Source organism: Manis javanica, chromosome 10, assembly GCF_040802235.1.
Source record: "Manis javanica isolate MJ-LG chromosome 10, MJ_LKY, whole genome shotgun sequence".
NCBI classification, from domain to species: domain Eukaryota; kingdom Metazoa; phylum Chordata; class Mammalia; order Pholidota; family Manidae; genus Manis; species Manis javanica.
Window position 1 is genome coordinate 16,390,893 of NC_133165.1, and position 20,008 is coordinate 16,410,900.

General features: G+C 34.1%; 1 protein-coding gene across 7 annotated transcripts in view; it reads left to right on the forward strand.

Moving 5' to 3' along the window:
• Positions 1-19,139, forward strand: part of PPP1R12A (protein phosphatase 1 regulatory subunit 12A) — a 136,517-nt gene extending 117,378 nt beyond the window's left edge. For 3 of the 7 annotated variants that reach the window (XM_073214814.1, XM_073214820.1, XM_073214816.1), the window contains 5 exons: positions 1,045-1,149; positions 11,233-11,280; positions 14,294-14,344; positions 15,341-15,510; positions 16,976-19,139. In XM_073214814.1, the coding sequence (XP_073070915.1) occupies positions 1,045-1,149; positions 11,233-11,280; positions 14,294-14,344; positions 15,341-15,475 (339 nt within the window). In that variant the 3' untranslated portion in view covers positions 15,476-15,510; positions 16,976-19,139. Of the gene's footprint in view, positions 1-1,044; positions 1,150-11,232; positions 11,281-13,511; positions 13,543-14,293; positions 14,345-15,340; positions 15,511-16,975 lie in introns of those variants that run through there. The other 4 variants (XM_073214815.1, XM_017677854.3, XM_073214817.1 and 1 more) reach the window with 3 other exon arrangements.
• Positions 19,140-20,008: the final 869 nt, after the last annotated feature.

Consider the following 20,008-nt stretch of genomic DNA (forward strand, 5'->3'; position numbering starts at 1 on the left):
ATGTATAATTTAAAAATCGAAGCAGCTATCCTGAAGTAAAGAAACAGTTTTATGAAAGTGTGTAACAAAAGAAAAGTGACAGGTCCTGAGAATAGATTTATTTCCTAAGGAGTGCAGCTTCGGCCAAGAACGGAAGGATGATTAGTAGTTAACTGGCAAAAATGGGAGAAAAAGGTGTTCCAGATGAAGTAAACTGCAAGTACACAAACCTGGTAGTGGACGGGTACATGATGCATGGAAGTAATTAAATTTTAAGGAAGGCTAGTAGAGCAGAGGGGATAGTGGTATGAGGTCACAGCTAGAAATGTAGGCCAACCAGGCTTTTTCAAGGGTATCTTACACTGAGAACATTGGGAAGCCATTCAAGGGTTTTTAATGTTTGGGGGTTAATGGAATGGTTGGCATAAGAATATTATGTGATTGAAAAGTTAACTCTTGCTGCCATGTATAAAACAGATTAGAGGGACATCAGGAGAAGAATTCTAAAATTAGGACAGTCTAGATAAGAGATATTTATCGTGGTAGAGGTAGAGTGAAAAAGAAGTAGCAGATTCCAGTGTAATAAAAGTGTTGAAGAAATATTTCAGTTCTCTTTTAACTTTAGAAAAATACAAATATAATAAGTAAAACTGAGACTCCATCTCAGTGTCAGGAATTAAAGAGAGAATGACAGGCAGAAAAGCTCACAGACTCCAAGTAAAGATCACAAGTGGCTCCTTAGCTCCATGTGTACAGTTGCTGTGCAGATATGTGGCCCTTCTTTAACAGATAACTGAATTTCTTTTTTAATGGAAACTAAAAATTTTTCAGTGAAGTTTTAAATTTTAAATTCTGGAACTAGTTTTTTTAAGAGTTTATATGGGATGAGCACTTATATAACCAAAAATTTCTGCCTTGGAACCACAAAGCATTAAAAAGTAGTTTTAGTGAGTCTTTTAATAGTTCACATATTACATTAATCTCTCTTTTAATACTGCATAGTAATCAGTGGACAATCTTAGGAGAATAGAGAAATAATTTGTTGTTCTACCCTAATTTTTATAGCTTTATGAACAGATTCTAGCTGAAAATGAAAAGCTGAAAGCACAGCTACATGATACAAATATGGAACTGACAGATCTTAAGTTGCAGTTGGAAAAGGCCACCCAGGTTTGTACTTGTTCTCTTTGTTACTCTGAATGAGGGTGATTTATTCTATCTAAAAAAATTGCATTGAAATACTTTCCAATGTTAGTTCTAAACCAAAAGTTTGGTTACTGATAGTAGCTATTTATTAGTAAGGTACTACAATTTACTGGTAACTTTTACTTTACTGTAGAGTAAATTAAAAATATAGAAGGATACCCTTATGGTGGAAAGTCAAAGTAATTTTAGGCCTTTTAATACCTATGTTGTGATACATGAAGGATTTAAATGCTTATTTCCAGCATGCCAAATGTTGCAGGGCATTAAAAGCATCTACACAGAATCTTCTTAAAGCCATGAAATTCCTTTATAATAATTTTTATTCATTTTGAAAATATTTTCTATTTGTTAAAAATGATAAAATATGCTGGATGAAGATTATTTGTCATTAACTCCTTTTACCTTCCTTTCATGCAACAGCCCATAGGAGAAAATTTTAGACAAGAAAATTGGGATAACCAAGCAAAACTCACAGCCTTGTACGGGTGATCTAGGATGTGTGTGATACAGCGGCTGTTTCCCAGCCTCATTTTCCAGGGGATCACTGGTCGTGGAAGATTGTGATAGGCACATTCATTTCTTTTCCTTCTACCCCACTTCAAAAGAAAACTGCCTTGTGATCCAAGAAACTTGAGAAATACTATGTATTTTATATGTTGGAGGTTTTATAGGGTCTACTTAAATGTTAAAGGCTCTAAGGGGTCTTAAAATTTTTAAGAAAGCAAATTTGTTTAACATGAGACTTTCTAGCATAAACACATTTCTGCAGTATGGCTCTTCGAATTCAGTTTGAAAAGCCACTTATGTTAAATGCACTAGAATCTCCAGTTCTATAAATGAGACTGAATATTCTTTGGCCATTCTTTTATACTCATTTTCAGATTTTTTAAGTTAATTCTCAGTGTTGAACTTATGCTTGTTATCAGGTTCCCCTTTGTTGTTGTGTTAACCACTATTATGTTGTAAAACAATTATCTATGCACAGTGGAGGTTGTGCTAAAATTCCAGGGGTGAGGCTAACCTTAGGAGGTTATAAAGGCTCTTCAAATTTCTATCAGTTGGTAAAGTTTCCTACAAAGATACATAGAGAAGCAAGCAGAGCAGGAATATGTTTCATATTAAGGTGTCATAAAAAATTTGGAATGTCATACAAGTTAAAACTTGCTAGCTTACAGTTAGACTTCATGGTAAAGTGGAAAATTCTTCAGCTTGTATTACTAGCTTAGTGAGCCTCTACACATAAAAATGTCATAACTAATTAGCTTAAACATAAATTAGCATAGCACAAACAGCTTCAGCCCTAGATATTTGGTCATAATGTTTTCTAAATAGAAGTGTCCACTGCTCCCAACTGTAGTACAGTTCTGTCATTATGGTGGCTCAGCTAATCTGTTTTCCCCTGCTTTCTGCCTTCTCTATGTTTCTCTGCCCTCCTGCGTACTCTTGTCATTTGAGTCTTCCTGTATGTCTCTTATTCAAAGTCTACAAAAGAGGGACTGATAGAATTAGCCAGTTAGTATCAGTGTGGAACAGTCCTGTTAACGCTCATGGTACTGGACAACCTATAGCAAGCTGCATTTGGGTGGTGTGCCAATTCCTTATCCTACTGACTGTTGGCCAGAGAAACAAGTCACCTGATCATAAAGTATGACAGCTTCTGCATTAGCAGCATTCTTGACTACCATGCCCAACACTGAGTTAGTGGGAAAGGTAGTTCAGAGTATAATGTATTAAGTAAATATTAAGTCAAAGTTCACATTTTCGTTGGAGTAACTGTAAATTTTTTTAAATTTACAGGTATATGTAAAAGTAAAATTGATAAATATTAAGCTTTTTGTTCATCTTTAAAGTATATTTCCTAAGCATTTAAGTCTCCTGCAAATCTTTCTACCTGGTTTTTTTTCTTTTTTTAAGCATTACTTGCATAACTGTTCATGAATATACATAGTGATGATTTTGATAGTTGCATGGAATTTTTCCAAGGGAACTGTCATCCTCTTAAAAATTAATCTTAATCTGAAAGTTTAAGTCTCTGATTTTATTTGGCTAAGGCCTCTAGAATCCCACTTTAGCTTAGCCACCTTCTTCTTTATGTGGTCTCCTGAAGGGAAGTAGGCTAATTTACGAAAAAACCAGTTGGTGAATAATCATTTTGTCAAATGTCAGTTTATTAGATTTACTAATTATGATTTTAGCAGCTTTAACTAGCATATTTACCAAAAATCTTAACTAAAAACTAAAATTGCTCTTTTTACCTAAGAAATTGGCAGATGAATCATAAAATTGCTAGAATGTTCCTATATGAAAATAATCCACCAATGATATGCTAGTTTTCCACATAAAATGTTATTCATTTATATGTGATGGCATTGTTACACCTATTTCTGATTTCTTTCAGGTGCTTTTGAATAGAAATTTAAAAATTTTTCAGAAAAGTCTTTTAAAAAAGTGTCTTTACATTTCATTTGTAGATCCTCAAGGAGCATATCAGCCTTGGTTTTATATGTCTACAATAAAAACACTTATGTAAATGTGAAAGCATCAAAAAAAATCAGAATTAGGTGAAACAGTCTCATCCTACTTGAAATTCTGAATTTGATTTCTAACAATAAGCAATTGAAATACATTGACTTTTATTTCCCAGAAAGAGTAAGCACATAACCATAAAACCACTTGAAACAGCAGAAAAGTAAGGCTGCTTGGCCATGACTAGATCCTTAAATTTTATATACCATAACTATAAAAAAGAAAGTGATAAAAGGGTCAAAAAGTAACTTGGCTACAAGTTCTGATGATACTAAAACATGAATGCTGAAAGGTTGACAGAAGAGATTATACAAAGAAATGTTGTTTAAATTATCACATTAAAAAGAAGTTGTGCTTAACCGATGATGCAATATGTATATTTTGAGTATATTTCATGCTTATAAAAAAGCATTCCTCTTAAAGTTGTCAGAACCATTTTTGTTAAATTGGTAAAATTGACTATTCAGAAAGTTGACTTTTGGGGACTGATACATTTGAAGAATTTATTATAAGCAAATCGACCAGGAATGCCAGGGGAGATGTATGGACAGAGGTCAGTGTAAATAAGAACTAATATACCATTTTGTTTTTTATTTTATTAAGGTATCATTGATATGCACTCTTAGGAATATTTCACAAGAAAAGCAATGTGGTTATTACATTCACCCTTATTATCAAGTCTGCCCCCCCATACCCTATTGCAGTCACTGTCCATAAGTGTAGTAAGATGCCACAGAGTCCCAATGTGTCTTCTCTGAGCTACACTGTTCTCCCCATGACCCCACGCACAACATGTGCACCAGTCATGATACGGCACAATCCCCTTCTCCCTCCCTCCACACCTGCCCTCCCCTTTGGTAACCACTTGTCCCTTCTTGTAGTCTGTGAGTCTGCTGCTATTTTGTTCCTTCACTTTTGCTTCATTGTTATACTCCAAAAATGAGGGAAATAATTTGGTATTTGTCTTTCTCTGCCAGACTTATTTCACTGAGCATAATACCCTCTAGCTCCATCCATGTTGTTGCAAAAGGTAGGATTTGGTTGTTCCTTATGGCTGAATAGTATTCCATTGTGTATATGTACCACCTCTTCTTTATCCATTCATCTATTGATGGACACTTAGGTTGCTTCCATATCTTGGCTATTGTAAATAGTGCTGCAATAAACATAGGGATGCATATGTCTTTTTGAATCTGAGAAGTTTTCTTTGGGTAAATTCCTAGGAGTGGAATTGCTGGGTCAAATGGTATTTCTATTTTTAGTTTTTTGTGGAACCTCCATATTGCTTTCCACAATGGTTGAACTAGTTTATATTCCCACCAGCAGAGTAGGGCAGTTCCCCTTTCTCCACATCCTTGCCAGCATTTGTTGTTCCTAGTCTTTTCTATGTTGACCATCCTAACTGGTGTGAGGTGATATCTCATTGCAGTTTTAATTTACATTTCCTTGATAATTACTGATATGGAGCATCTTTTCATATGCCTATTGGCCATCTAAATTTCTGCATTGGAGAAGTGTCTGTTCATACCCTCTGCCCATTTTTTAATTGGGTTATTTGCTTTTTGGGTGTTGAGGCATGTGAGTTCTTTATATATTTTAGATGTTAACCCTTTGTCGGACATGTCATTTACAAATAAATTCTTCCATACCGTAGGATGCCTTTTTGTTCTGCTGATGGTATCGTTTGCTGTTCAGAAGCTTTCTAGCATGATGTAGTCCCATTTCTTCATTTTTTATTTTGTTTCCCTTGCCCGAGGAGCTGCCTTTAGGAAAAAGTTGCTCATGTTTATATTCAAGAGATTTTGCCTATGTTTTCTTTTAAGAATTTTATGGTTTCATGACTTATATTCAGGCCTTTGATCCATTTTTACTTTACTTTTGTGTATAGGCAAATACAATTATAGACAATAATCCAGTTTCATTCTCTTGTATGTGGCTGTCCAGTTTTGCCAATGCCAGTTGTTAAAGAGGCTTTCACTTCCCCCATTTTATGTCCATTGCTCTTCTATCATATATTAATTGATAATATATGCTTGGGTTAATATCTAGACTCTCTCTTCTGTTCCACTGGTCTAGTCTATGGGTCTGTTCTTTTGCCAATGCCAATATCTTGATTACTGTGGCTTTGTAGTAGAGCTTGAAGTTGGGAAGCGAGATCCTCCCTGCTTTATTCTTCCTTCTTTAATAGTTCGTTGAAGAATGCTGTTGGTATTTTGATAGGGATTGCATTGAATCTGTAGATTGTGTTAGACAGGATGGCCATTTTGACAATATTAATTCTTCCTATCCATGAGCACAGGATGTGTTTCCATTTATTGATATCTTCTCTAATTTCTCTCATGAGTTTTCAGGGTATAGGTCTTTCACTTCCTTGGTTAGATTTATTCCTAGGTATTTTATTCTTTTTGATGCAATTGTGAATGGAATTGCTTTCCTGATTTCTCTTTCTGCTAGTTCATTGTTATGTATAGGAATGCAACAGATTTCTGTGTATTAATTTTGTATCCTGCAGCTTTGCTGAATTCAGATGTTAGATCTAATAGTTTTGGAGTGGATTCTTCAAGGTTTTTTTATGTACACTATCATGTCATCTGCAAACAGTGACAGTTTGACTTCTTCCTTGCCAATCTGAATGCCTTTTATTTCTTTGTGTTGTCTGATTGCCATGGACCTCCAGAACTATGTTGAATAAAAGTGGGGAGAGGGAGCATCCTTGTCTTGTTCCGTATCTTAAGGGAAAAGCTTTCAGCTTCTCACTGTAAGTATAATGTTGGTTGTGGGTTTATCATATATGGCCTTTATAATGTTGAGGTACTTGCCCTCTATACCCATTTTGTTGAGAGTTTTTATCATGAATGGATGTAGAATTTTGTCGAATACTTTTTCAGCATCTATGGAGATAATCATGTGGTTTTTGTCCTTCTTTTTGTTGATGTGGTGGATGGTGTTGATGGATTTTTGAATGAATTATACCTGATCATGATGGATGATCTTTTTGATGTATTTCTTAATTTTGGTTTGCTAATATTTGAGTGTTTTTGTGTCTGTGTTCATCAAGGATATTGGTCTGTAGTTTTCTTTTTTTGTGGTGTCTTTGCCTGGTTTTGGTATTAGAGTGATACTGGCCTCAGAGAATGAGTTTGGGAGTATTCCCTCTTCTACTTTTTGGAAAACTTTAAGGAGGACGGATATTAGGTCTCCACTAAATGTTTGATAAAATTCAGCAGTGAAACCATCTGATCCAGGTGTTTTGTTCTTAGGTAGTTTTTTGATTACCAATTCAATTTCCTTTCAGGTAATTGGTCTATTCAGATTTTCTGTGTTTTTCTGGGTCAGCCTTGGAAGGTTGTATTTTTCTAGAAAGTTGTTCGTTTCTTCTAGGTTATCCAGTTTGTTAACATACAGATTTTCATAGTATTCTCTCATATTTCTTTGTATTTCTGTGGTGTCCACAGTGATTTTTCCTTTCTCATTTCTGATTCTTTTTATGTGTGCAGACTCTCTTTTTTTCTTGTAAGTCTGGCTAGGGGGTTTATCTCTTTTTTTTTAGTTTATCAAAGAACCAGATCCTGCTTTTATTGATTCTTTTTATTGTTTTATTCTTCTCAATTTTATTTATTTCAGCTCTAATCTTTATTATGTCCCTCCTTCTACTGACTTTGGCTCATTTGTTCTTCTTTTTCTAGTTTACTTAGTTGTGAGTTTATACTGTTCATATGGGATTGTACTTCTTTTGAGGTAGGCCTGTATTGCAAATACTTCCCTCTTAGCATGGCCTTTGTTGTATCCCACAGATTTTGCAGTGTTGAATTATTGTTGTCATTTGTCTCTGTATGTTGCTTGATCTCTGTTTTAATTTGGTCATTGATCCGTTGATGATTTAGGACCATGTGTTTGTGGGCTTTTTCGTTTTCTTTGTGTAATTTAATTTCTAGTTTCATACCTTTGTATTCTGAGAAGCTGCTTGATACAATTTCAGTCTTTTTGAATTTACTGAGGCTCTTTTTGTGGCCTAGTATATGATCTATTCTTGAAAATGTTCCATGTGCACTTGAGAAGAATGTGTGTCCTGTTGCCTTTGGATGGAGTGTTCTGTAGATGTCCATTAGGGCCATCTGTTCTAATACATTGTTCATTGCCTCTGTGTCCTTACTTATTTTCTGTCTGGTTGATCTTTCCTTTGGAATGAGTGGTGTGTTGAAGTCTCCTAAAATGAATGCATTGCATCTTCTTTCCCCCTTTAATTCTCTTAGTATTTGTTTTACTTATGTAGGTGATCCTGTGTTGGGTGCATGGATATTTATAATGTTTATATCCTCTTGTTGGACTGACCCCTTTATCATTATGTAATTGTCCTTTGTCTCTTGTTACTTTGTTTTGATGTCTATTTTGTCTGGTACAAGTACTGCAACAACTGCTTTTTTTCTCCCTATTGCATGAAATATCTTTTTCCATCCCTTTACTTTCAGTCTGTGTATGTCTTTGGGTTTGAAGTGAGTCTCTTGTAGACAGCATATAGATGGGTCTTGTTTTTTTATCCATTCAGTGACTTATATCTTTTGATTGGTGCATTCAGTCCATTTACATTTAGGTAGATCATCGATAGGTATGTACTTATTGCCATTGCAACCTTTAGATTCATGGTTACCAAAGGTTCATGGGTAATTCCTTACTGTCTAACATAGTATATCTATTACAAACACAACCTGAAGGGGTTTTTTTTTTCCTCCTTTTTCTTCCTCCTCCATTCTTTATATGTTAGGTATCATATTCTGTATTTGACTATCCTTTGATTGACTTTGGGGTAGTTGATTTGATTTTGCATCTGCTTAGTAGTTAATTCTACTTTGGTGTGGTTTTATTTCCCCTGGTGACATCTATTTAGCCTTAGGAACATTTCCATCTATAGTAGTCCTTCCAGAATACACTATAGAGGTGGCTTGTGGGAGGTTAATTCTCTCAGCTTTTGCTTATCTGGAAATTGTTTAATCCCTCCTTCAAATTTAAATGATAATCCTGCCAGGTAGAGTATTCTTGGTTCAAGGCCGTTCTTTTTCATTCCATTAAATATATCGTGACACTCCCTTCTGACCTATAAAGTTTCTGTTGGCAAGGCAAGTCTGATGATACCCCAATGGATTTTCCTTTGTATGTTATCTTTTTTCTCTCTCTAGCTGCTTTTAAAGGTCTGTCCTTTTCCTTGATCTTTGCCATTTTAATTATCATATGTCTCAGTGTTGTTTTCCTTGGGTCCCTTGTGTTGGGAGGTCTGTGCACCTCCATGGCCTGAGATATTATCTCCTTTCCCAGATTGGGGAAGTTTTCAGCAATTACCTACTCAGTGACACTTTCTATCCCTTTTTCTCTCTCTTCTTCTTCTAGTACCCCTGTAATGCAAATATTGTTCCGTTTGGATTGGTCACACAGTTCTTATCAATATTCTTTCATTCCTAGAGATCCTTTTTTCCCTCTGTGCCTCAGCTTCTTTGTACTCCTATTCTCTACTTTCTATTCTTTTTACCCTGTCTTCTCCTACATGTAATCTGCTTTTAAATTCCTCCATTGTATGTTTTATTTCAGATATGGAATTTCTTAATGATTGAATCTCTGTCCTATATTCGTCCCTGAGTTCTTAAATATTTTTTTGTCCCTTCATGATCATGTTTATGATTTTTACTTTGAACTCTCTTTCAGGAAGATTGGTGAGTTCAGTTTCACTTAGTACTTTTTCTGGTGTTTGTGAGATTTTCGTTTGAACCAGGTTCCTTTGATGTTTGATATTTGTACATGGCACCTATGCCCAGAAGCTCTAGTCTCTGAAGCTGCTCAGCCCCTGGAGTGATATCAGGGGTTGCAGGGGAGCGGCACTGGTGCCTGGAGAAAGGAAAGAGCTGTTTCCTGTTTCTTGGCTTTAGTGCCTGTCTCCACTGTCAGAACCAGTGCTTTGCCTCATGCTTTGCATTTGTAGCTGCTGTAGGCAGTGCTTCTCTCTGGCTGGCCTGATGCCAGGGCAGGGACTGACAGTTTGCGAGCCAGTGCTGGCAGGCCAGGAAAAAGGCTCAGCAGGGTGCGTATCACAGTTGGGGGCCTTGGAGCTGAGTAGCCAGCCAGGGGGATGGAGCACCTGAAGCTCCTCAATGTTTCCAACCTGCTTGGTAAAGCATGCCCAGACAACCTTGACCACTTATCCCTTCTCCCGAGCAGGAAGCTCTGTGCAATCCCTGCCTCTTCAGCAGCCCTCTCGTTCCTAGGAAGCCTCTCAGACTGCCCACCTTTCCTTTTTCCCAGAGCAGCCAGATGTGGATCCCTGTCCTCCACAAACAGCTGGAATCTCAGTCTCTCCAAGCATTCCGCATGTCTTAGCTCTCCAACCCCACTAATCTCCAGAACTCTCTGCAGTGTAGGTTTGTGCTCCCAAAGCAGATCTCCAGGGCTGGGTGTTGCACAGTCCTAGGCTTCCACCCACACCCCAGTCCATTCCTCTTCCTCCCACCGGTGAGCTGGGGTCAGAGAAGGGTTTGGGTCCCGCTGGATCAAGGCTTTGGTACATTACCCTGTTTTGTGAGGTCTGATCTGTTCTCCAGGTATATGCAGTCCGGTGCAGCCTTCTTTCCTGTTGCTCTTTTAGGATTAGTTGTATTAACTATATTGTCATATTATATTTCATTTTGGGAGGAGTTCCCTGTCTCACCTCTCACACTGCCATCTTTAATCTCCACCAATACCATTTGTTTTTCACTGGGCCTGTGCTCAATCTCTGTATGCAGAGCTCTCTGGTACTGGAATTGTAGCTTCTGGTGTCACTTAAAACCACAAGGGTCTTTTTCATTCCCCAAATTTCTTGGCTTTGTCAACTTTGAGTTTATTATATAGTACAGGAAACAGGAAAAATGAGAGACCTGAGCTCTCCAAAAGAAAAGCTGTGTATGTAGTATTTCTTATTATTGTCAATGGGTGTGAACCTTCTTACAAGTTTGGAGCATTGATGATTAGAAAAGAAAACTCTAAAAAGAAAGAGAATGAGCAACACTAATAACAGATAGCTATGGAAGAGGACAGAAAGTCACAGTTTATTGGTCTGGCTGCATGGATAGAGGTACTCAACCTGGTCAGAACTACATTTCAGTCATAGCCCTACAATCTTTCCGTTGAAATGAGCCACTCCTCCTGGTGGCATAGGAAAAGAGAGAGCTTGAGCTTTGGAGAGAAAACTAGGATGGTTTTGGTTTTGTTTTACAATGTCCATCCAATCCCAGCTGAACTATATAAAAACCTTAGGAGAAATGATACATTAACCATGAAAACTGTGACCATACTATTTCTAAGCAATCCTTTAACTATTATTTTAGTATAAATCCTGTTTTCTCTTGTAGTCCACCTGAATAGTGTGACTTATTTGAGCACCACTAGAGGGGTAAAAATATAGTCCTGCTTCCCCCAGCCTTTCCCACCTAACCTGCACTGTGATCCCCCTGTCTTTATTGCACTTACATCCCTTTTATATTTCTTGCTTTCTGGCAGAGACAAGAAAGATTTGCTGATAGGTCACTATTGGAAATGGAAAAAAGGGTAAGTGTCTATCTTGGTGAATAAATATTCATTTTCTCCCTTTATTGGTTTGTGGAAGTGATGATCAGTTTTTTGTTTTCTTCTAGTTCTGTGTTTATGTATAGTGGTTTTAATTAGTTCAGTTAATAACATTCATTTGATTATAAGTGTTTTCTAGCTTAGCTTCTTTTTAGAGCTCGATGGGGTCTCAGTGTGAAATTAACTTGTTAATTAAGACTTAATTTACTATATTTTTTAATGAGTTTTTTAAAAGTCTTGCCTTAATTCTGAAATGTACTCATTGTGTTAGTGAATATATTTTCCAAATGCCATTCTCTCTTTGATTTTCTTTGGTAGTTATGTAGTTAAAACTTTTTAGTCATATATACATATATATATATATATATATATATATATATATTTAGTTTAATTTTTTGCACAATTAAAATACTTCCATTCTTGAAATAAAAATTTTAAAGATTCTGTCTGGGGACATCAAATTTTTAAATTCTTTTGAAGTTAATTTAATAATACCTTATTTAATTTTGAGTTTAAATGTTTAACTTTTAGCATATTTTTAATAAAAAAATGATTTAAGAAAATCCTTTTGCCATTTTATGTCTTTCTGTAATTTTTTATCTGGCTGTGTGTGATACGATCACTTACATTTCTCTCAGCTTATTATTATTATTACTTACAGGTCTGGCCGTAGCCACAGGAATAACTCTACAAGTTTAGTCTGAGTAATTGAGAATGTACAGATGATCAAAACTTAAGAGAAAAGTGCTCACACAGTGTCTGTAGTAATAATGAACAGTAGTGGTAGACCTGGGAGATTTCAGCCAAAGAAGTTATATCTTGGGTAGCTGTGAAATCTAGATGAAAGAATATACAAATAGGCAGGAGCAGTTGATGCAAAAAACATCTTCTTCCATTCCATTTTTAAAATAGCCAATTTAACCAAAAAATGAAAAATGATTGAAAAAATACAGAATATATTAATAAACACAACCCAGTCTGTTAATGTCTGTGTCATTTGCTAAATTGTTCCTTGTAAAAACTTAAACCAGTTTTATTATGAGTTCAGCAGTTTTACAAATTACTGTTCCGAGCCATTTAAAAAACTATTGATGTAACTAATAATTATAAAAATTTACAATCACTTAATAAACTTAATGTTGATTACTATATCTTTTTACAATATAACTGTTACTGAATTTTATATCCAAGATAGGCAGAAATAGTAAAAATCACTTCCTTATTATCCACAATGGTTGAGACAGAAGACACAGATTATAGGATATACTTAATCAAAATATTATTTATTTTTATACACAGTCACCTTTTTGAAGAGTAATGTTTCTTCTGAAAATAATATTTATTACAAAAACTTTTAGCAAAAGATAAAAGTAACCATCCATAGTCCTGTCAGGCAGAGATAACTGATATTTTGATATCTGTTGTTTATATAAGCTTAAGCCCACAGGATATACACATGCTCATATTCTGATATTCTTACCTGACCTCCTTTTTCTGTCCAGCAAAGGCAGATCAATTATGAAGTAGCTAATCCATTCTCAACTTAGCAGACATTAACTGTAGTTTTAATGATAATTGCTAATGTTTTTTGAGTGCTCTCTTATACACCAGGCCAGCACTGGGCTATAAGCACTTTACATGGATTTTCTCTTAACCATATTTTTAATGTTAATAAGTTTGTCAAACACAAGACAACTTTACAGTTATCAGTTTAGCAACAGAGTAGTTTTGTATAATGTCCTTGTCTTGCCTTTACCATTAGGTATGTAGTTAAAGTCTTGATGAAGCACCTAATAAAGTTGAGGATGATGGGGAGGTTACCTGTCAGTTGGAGAAAATACGCTATTTCTGATATTTCACAGAGTTAAAAGGATCAAATATGAGACTTTGTGGTCTAGTATTTTGAGAAGTGCAGTTTTTAAGAATTTGTCATGGCTGAATTTAATAACTAGGAGAAAGGTCCATTTGTAGAAAATAATACTGTTATCTATGTAAGAATGTTTAAATGTGCTAATAATGGAGTGACATGGTACTTAAAAGACTACGAATAGGATTCTATTTATTTTTTTAAATCACATACTCTAAAAACATTAACATTTACAGTATTTGTACTGTTTCACTGAATATCAACATTAATTATTAATCTGGGAAAATATGTCTTGGTAACAGTTTCAGTGTGATTAAACTAAATTTAAATGGTTTGTATCTGAAAGGTGACCGGCAAGAGTCAGTATCTTCTGGGCGGTATGACCTAACCAAAGTTTTACAGCACATTAATTACTGCTGCTTGCTTGTGCGAAACACCCTAGAATGCTTATTAGTTAAGGGAGAATAAACACTACACTGCAATAATGTATGTTGCCTTTGCCTGTCACTCTTTGGAACGAGGTGGTTTAAATAAATGCTCTGGTTGCTTCTTCATTAGATTCACTGCATTAATGCTACACACAGTATCAACATAAATACAAAGTTATAAGGTCAGTTGGATAAATAATGGCTAGTAAACATTGTGGGTGGAAGAGATGAAGGTCTCTTATATCTTTTTGCAATTTTAAAATACACATTATTTTAGGCACGTTTGCTTCTTGCAGTGCTTTTCTGCTTCTGTCCCTGTAGAATAATTGCATCTTTGTGTGAGGTGTTTTTTTCTTTTCTGTACAATCCTCAGTCTTGAGTATTGGTTTCTACTCTGTCCCTAAGTTTTCCATGAACTAAAAAATAGTTTGAACATTTTATGTAGCAAGGAATGTTCTGTATCTTAACAGAAAGGCAAAACTTTAAAGAAAGAGCTCATAGAAACTAAGAAAATAATGATCCTCATAATCATTTCTCTCAAATTTTAGAAAGCTCTTTATATCTCACTGGCATCACACCTTTTTCTACACTGCTCCTGACTTGATTTTTTTATCCTAAAATGTCACTATTTCACAATTTAGAAGAAAATTTAAGAATGTATTAATTATGTGATTAATATTGATACCTTAAATTGATCTAGGAACGAAGAGCTCTAGAAAGAAGAATATCTGAAATGGAAGAAGAGCTGAAAGTAAGTAAACCATGCTATCAACGAGATGGTGCCATGTATGAACTCAAATATTATAGTATTATTATAGATGTTATGTTTACACTAATTGTTCTCAAAGCTGATTGTGTAATTTTTGTATTATGTATATTTTATGTTTCTCCCTAAATCCAGGGATACATGTGATAGAAAAGTATTTAAAACTCAAATCTTTTTGCTAATCAGTTTTGATGGCACTTTTTATTCAGATATGGAAGAAATTAGACAATAATGACTAAGATTTGGAAGTTACTGTTCTTCACATTTCATGTGCTCTGTTTCTCAGAGAGTAAATGGTGGAGAGTGGATCGATATAAAAATACTCTCCTTTGAAAATAAAAGACTCTGGAGTAGTGGACAGATAGAGTTGTGTTTTATCAAACTCTATTACTTGTGGAAATAACTACTTGTTTTGAATGTTAGAAGAAACACTCTTTGTACACAAAAAATAGAACAGTTAATTAATCACCTCCTACCACATTATCTTTTTTTTTTTATTAAGGTATCATTGATATATAATCTTATGCTCAGGTTTCACATGAGCAACATTGTGGTTACTACATCCCCCCTTACTATCAAATCCCCATCACATACCCCTATTACAGTCATTGTCCATCAGCATAGTAAGCCTATCACATTATCTTGTATAAAGTATGTCACATTAATAACTAATGCATTGGATATTGTGCCCACAGAATTAGAAGTTCAAATTGAAATGTTTGTGTTATTGAATTATTTTGTTTCTAATTAGAACATTATTATTGAATGGCTTTGAGACAGATTTTTTGAGTTTTGTTTGCTTATATATTTTGCTGATACAGAATTTTAGAACTACACTGTTTACATTTGTAAATCTCATGGAATATTCTTTTAAGGCTTCATTTTTTTCTTAAATACATTGTAATACTTTATATTTTTATTGTACTTGTTTCTGTTTTCTTATTTTTTATTTCCTATTTCTTTATGTTCTAATTCCTGCAGAACCTGCACCAAATAAAGCAAATTCAAACTCTGAGAGAGTTAAATGAGCGACTGCTGACAGAGAATAGGGCCTTGACAAGAGTGGTAGCCAAGCGCTCAGGGTTCTGTAGGCAACTGCAGTCTGTGAACCTATAATTTATAGTTTCATCATTTCTTCTTGGTAGAGCCAGGCAGGTGTTTTTGTATTAGTAAGCGTGTCTTGAGCTCACTTTTACAAATTAATGCCATTGTGTCTGGAGCTTATTGTGTAACTGTTTAATTATGCATGGCTTCTCAAAATATTAGAAAGTGTCACTAATTGTATATTGTGGCTGATAAACTATAATAAACTTAGGGAACAATTCAGGAATTGGAAGACTTGTCTGCACTTTTGCAAAAGCTTGTGCACATTTTTGGCTTTACAAATACTTTAGAGATTAAAAATAATCACCATTATTTAAAAATCTTTACTAGAAAGAAAATGGAACATAAACATGTATTTTACACATAACATGTTGAAGCTGAAGATTAAGCATGTAATAATCATTTTTCAAAGTAATATCATTTTCGATCTGAACCATCTTAGTTAATATTTACTTAGCTCTCTATTACAAAGGTATCCTAATAAATAAACTTTAGGTTACTGTATTTTATATCCATACATTCTGAACACAGGTAAAAATTTATTGGTTGCATATAAAATTAAATAAACTTTTGTAAGGAAAGATTTTGTTTAGGGTAGTTTTCCACGTATAAGTTTAACTTTTATCTATTTCAATAATGTGGTATGTTTTGAAAGTTGAGGATAGAGGACTACATATTTTGGAAAGAATGTTTGAATGTCCAAAATTTAATCTATTCCATTTCCTAGCAAATCTGGCAGATTTGGTAATTCAAATCACTCTTAATAGAAAACCAGTTAGCATTCCCTTCCTAAAGTTTATCTATAAAACAGAAAATTGGTTTGCTTTGTTTTGAAGATGTCAGTATATTTTTGTTCACTCCAAGAATTATTTTTTTTTCTATGCCCAGATATTTTCATAAATGCAGACTGAACTACTTTAACTTGTAAATTATTTTATACTATTCTAGTAATAATAATAATTAACTTGTTATCACTTAATGAGTACCTATCTTAGATCAGATATTGTACTAGGCACTTAAACATTACTATAGATGAATCCTCTAAGGAATTTTAATAATTTTGAATAAGTCTAACTAATCAAAACTTTCCTAAATAAGCTTGTTTTCTTCTGGAATCGTAGTGTTATGATTTGAGATCTGACATTAATAAAGCAAAAAGCCTTGGTTTAGGTGACAAGAACTATTAAAGGAACTCCCTTTAAGAATCTCTCCTAACAAAAATAGGCTTCATTTTCTTGGCTGCTCTAACATGCTGTGCTTGTGAATCATAATATTAAGTGATTAGTACATTTCAATTGATAACTTTGGGAGAATAAACCTTTCATTCCATCATTTATTAAACTAATTAGCTTCACAAATCGATTTTTTTTCTTCTTATTGATACATGTTTTAGCCACTAGAAATATGTATAACTTATAAAGCTTGTCATGTGTCTTGTGATGAAAATGTAACATCTATTAAGAGTAATATTTTCTTTCATTGAAGTAAAACTTTTTCTGTTTTTCTTCTCAGATGTTACCAGACCTAAAGGCAGACAACCAGAGGCTAAAAGATGAAAATGGGGCCTTGATCAGAGTTATAAGCAAACTTTCCAAATAAAAAAAAAGCAGCAAATAATGGAATTGCACATATTAGTGACCCAGTGGACCATAACTGACAGTCACTGGAAGCCTGGGAAGAATCCTTGGAGACTGTCATTTTTGGATATCCTGCCAAATGCCCTCTTATCTAGGAGTTTTGTTTTGTTTAATTTTCTGGGTTTTTTTTTTCTTTTTCTTGTATCAAGATCATTGTTTCGTGTTAATGCAGCTGCTGAGAAGATTTTTTTTTTTAATGACTGAGAAAACTTGTTTACAGCTCCAGCATATAAGGAAAGTGTTCAAGGCCAGATATGCCTCAGATATTTAACCAGTAAGCCTTAGTTGTACATAAATACTTTTGTGTCAACAGAAACTTTCAGCTCTCACAGAAGACAGTTATTCAACATTTTTTGATGTGCCACAGTTTCCAGTTTTTGTGATATTTAATTTTTTTTTTTTTTTTTGCTTTACATCTAAGTTTGGGTTTGTATTTTTTCCTTCTAACTCTTCATGTGGCAGACTCTTACATGTTTTCACAGCTTTCTCATTTACAGAAAAGAACACTTGTCCTTCTGAGATCATTGTCATGTAGGCTAAGGCTTTGTCGTTCCCCACCTGAAACTGAATTGCTTGGTGGAGCATTTGCTTTCACTGTTTGTGCAATATGCATTTATTTCTTATATGAATGCTTTAAAGTCATTGAGATTAGATTCTCTTAAGTTCTATTTTCTGCCTTCATTGGTCACTTTTCTGTTTTTGTTTGTGTTTTTTATTGTAGTATAAGATGTTAGAATCTGTAATCTTCACATTCATTTTAGCAGGTACTGAGTGATGCTGTATATATAAATCAGTGTATTGTTTTGATTTTTTTAGACCACCACATGGCATGTTGACTATTTTCTTATTTCAAATGTCTTTTAATGCAAAGTGGGCTACTCCATAATAGTGTTAAAAACAATTTGCTAACAATGTGATATAAAGACTTTAAAAGTAACATTAAATGGAGTCCTATCTTTACAAAAGTTTTCTACTGTAAAGTTGCTTTTTTTTTCAGTTTTCATTTCATAGTACTCAACCATAATTAAAGTTGCTTAAAGTAATTACTTCACATTTCACATACCTGTATTTATCTGAGTGCTGTCGAAAACTGTTGTGCTAGCCAAAGTAATGCTCTGAAATCATTTACAGACTTAACCCGTGAATTAGTGTTAAATGCACTGTTATTGCCATGTGAAGAGGCATTGACTTTGATACCACCATCATGTTCAGACCATTTTATACATTTCAGTGGCCTTTAAAAAAAAAAAACCAAGTACATAGTGAAGATGGCTTTTATTTGGACAAATAGCTTTTATATTTTCATTAAACCATGCAAAAAATACTACATCTTTCTGGCACATAACTGTCTCCTTAACCACTGAACAGTTCAGCCATTTGAATAAATTGTACATTATAAAGCTTATAGTAGCTAATTGTATTATTGATTGTATTGTATACTATATTAAATGTGAATTTGTACCCCTTCATTTTAAAAGGTCATTGTGTTCTACTGCCTATTTTAGATTACTTTGGGTTTGGGAAAGGGTGTTTTGGTAAGCAGGATTTTAAGTCCTCTCTCTCTTGATTGGTTTTATGAAGATATAAGGTTATGCTCTTACTACCAAGCTCAGGATTCTTGATTTTTAAAGGTACAAGGATAGTTGTGGGAATTTATTTTTGGTTATATTTGAACTGTATGAATGTGGGTCTGAATACAGAGAATTTCCATGGTCTTATGTGGACATAAAATATACAGCTAATTGATCAGTTTGAGTGACTGCAATGTGTTCTGGTTGCACAACAGTTAGGCATGCTAAGGATTATATTTGTGAAGTTTGGATGCCTGTGAAGAATGATTAAATACATGTTTCTAATATTTTAGTGTTTTGTATTTAGGTTATTTATTCTTTGTATCTAAAACTGAACAGCTACTGTGCTATATTGATTTTATTGGTAGTATTGAGCAGACCTTGTTTCTGCATGAAACTAGTTGCAAAACCCACTATTTTGGAAATAAAAATGTATTTTGACATATACAAATAAAATGAATAAAACTATTTTGAATGTGTGACCTTTTACTTAGGACATTTTAAATTTTGTTCTGAGATTTAAATTCTGCATGGGTATATTTTCATTAACTGCTTTACTTGGATTCCAATTTGAATAATTTTTGAAATTGTAATACTGTGATAATTTGCACATTGTACATGCATATCTATAAATGCAATCTTATTGCCATGTTTATGCAATCTGTGTACCAATTTGGACAAATGTTTATATATTTTGCATAAAGCTGTCTGTATGCAGAATTTGAGAACTAGTTTTTTTAATGACAAGTAAAGAATAATAGCAGTGAGTTACAAGATAGTATCTTTGTAGCACAAGACTTCTTTTACATAAACATTTTGTGGTTTCTCAAACCTGTGCTTTTTCTTAGCTGCAAACATAGGCTTTGGGAATACATATAAAGATAATATGCCATTGATAAATATTAGATAATTCTAATTATTATATATTCTAATTCTAATATTATCTAATTCTAAAATATTAGATTATTCTCCAAACTTAGAGTTCAACCCCAATCTTCTAACACATCTCTAACTAGGTAAGAAGCACTTTAAGTTTGGGAACTTTGGTAGAGGACTTGTAGTAAGCCTGTGTTTAACTACATTAATACAAGAACTGAAGTCTTTCTCCTTCCAATACTTTTCTTGTGCATACTCATAGAATTAGTATTAATTAATATTACTGTTGTTTGTCCTCCATAAAAAGGAATTGCACCTGCAAATACTTCAAAGCCAAATTAAAACCAACTGCAGAACTAGCGAGGAGAGTATTGACATAACAAGAAAAGCAGGTATTAACCTACCCACTAGGCTAGTCTATTCTTTTGGCTAAAGGTTTATTACTGTTTAGTCTCTTCTGA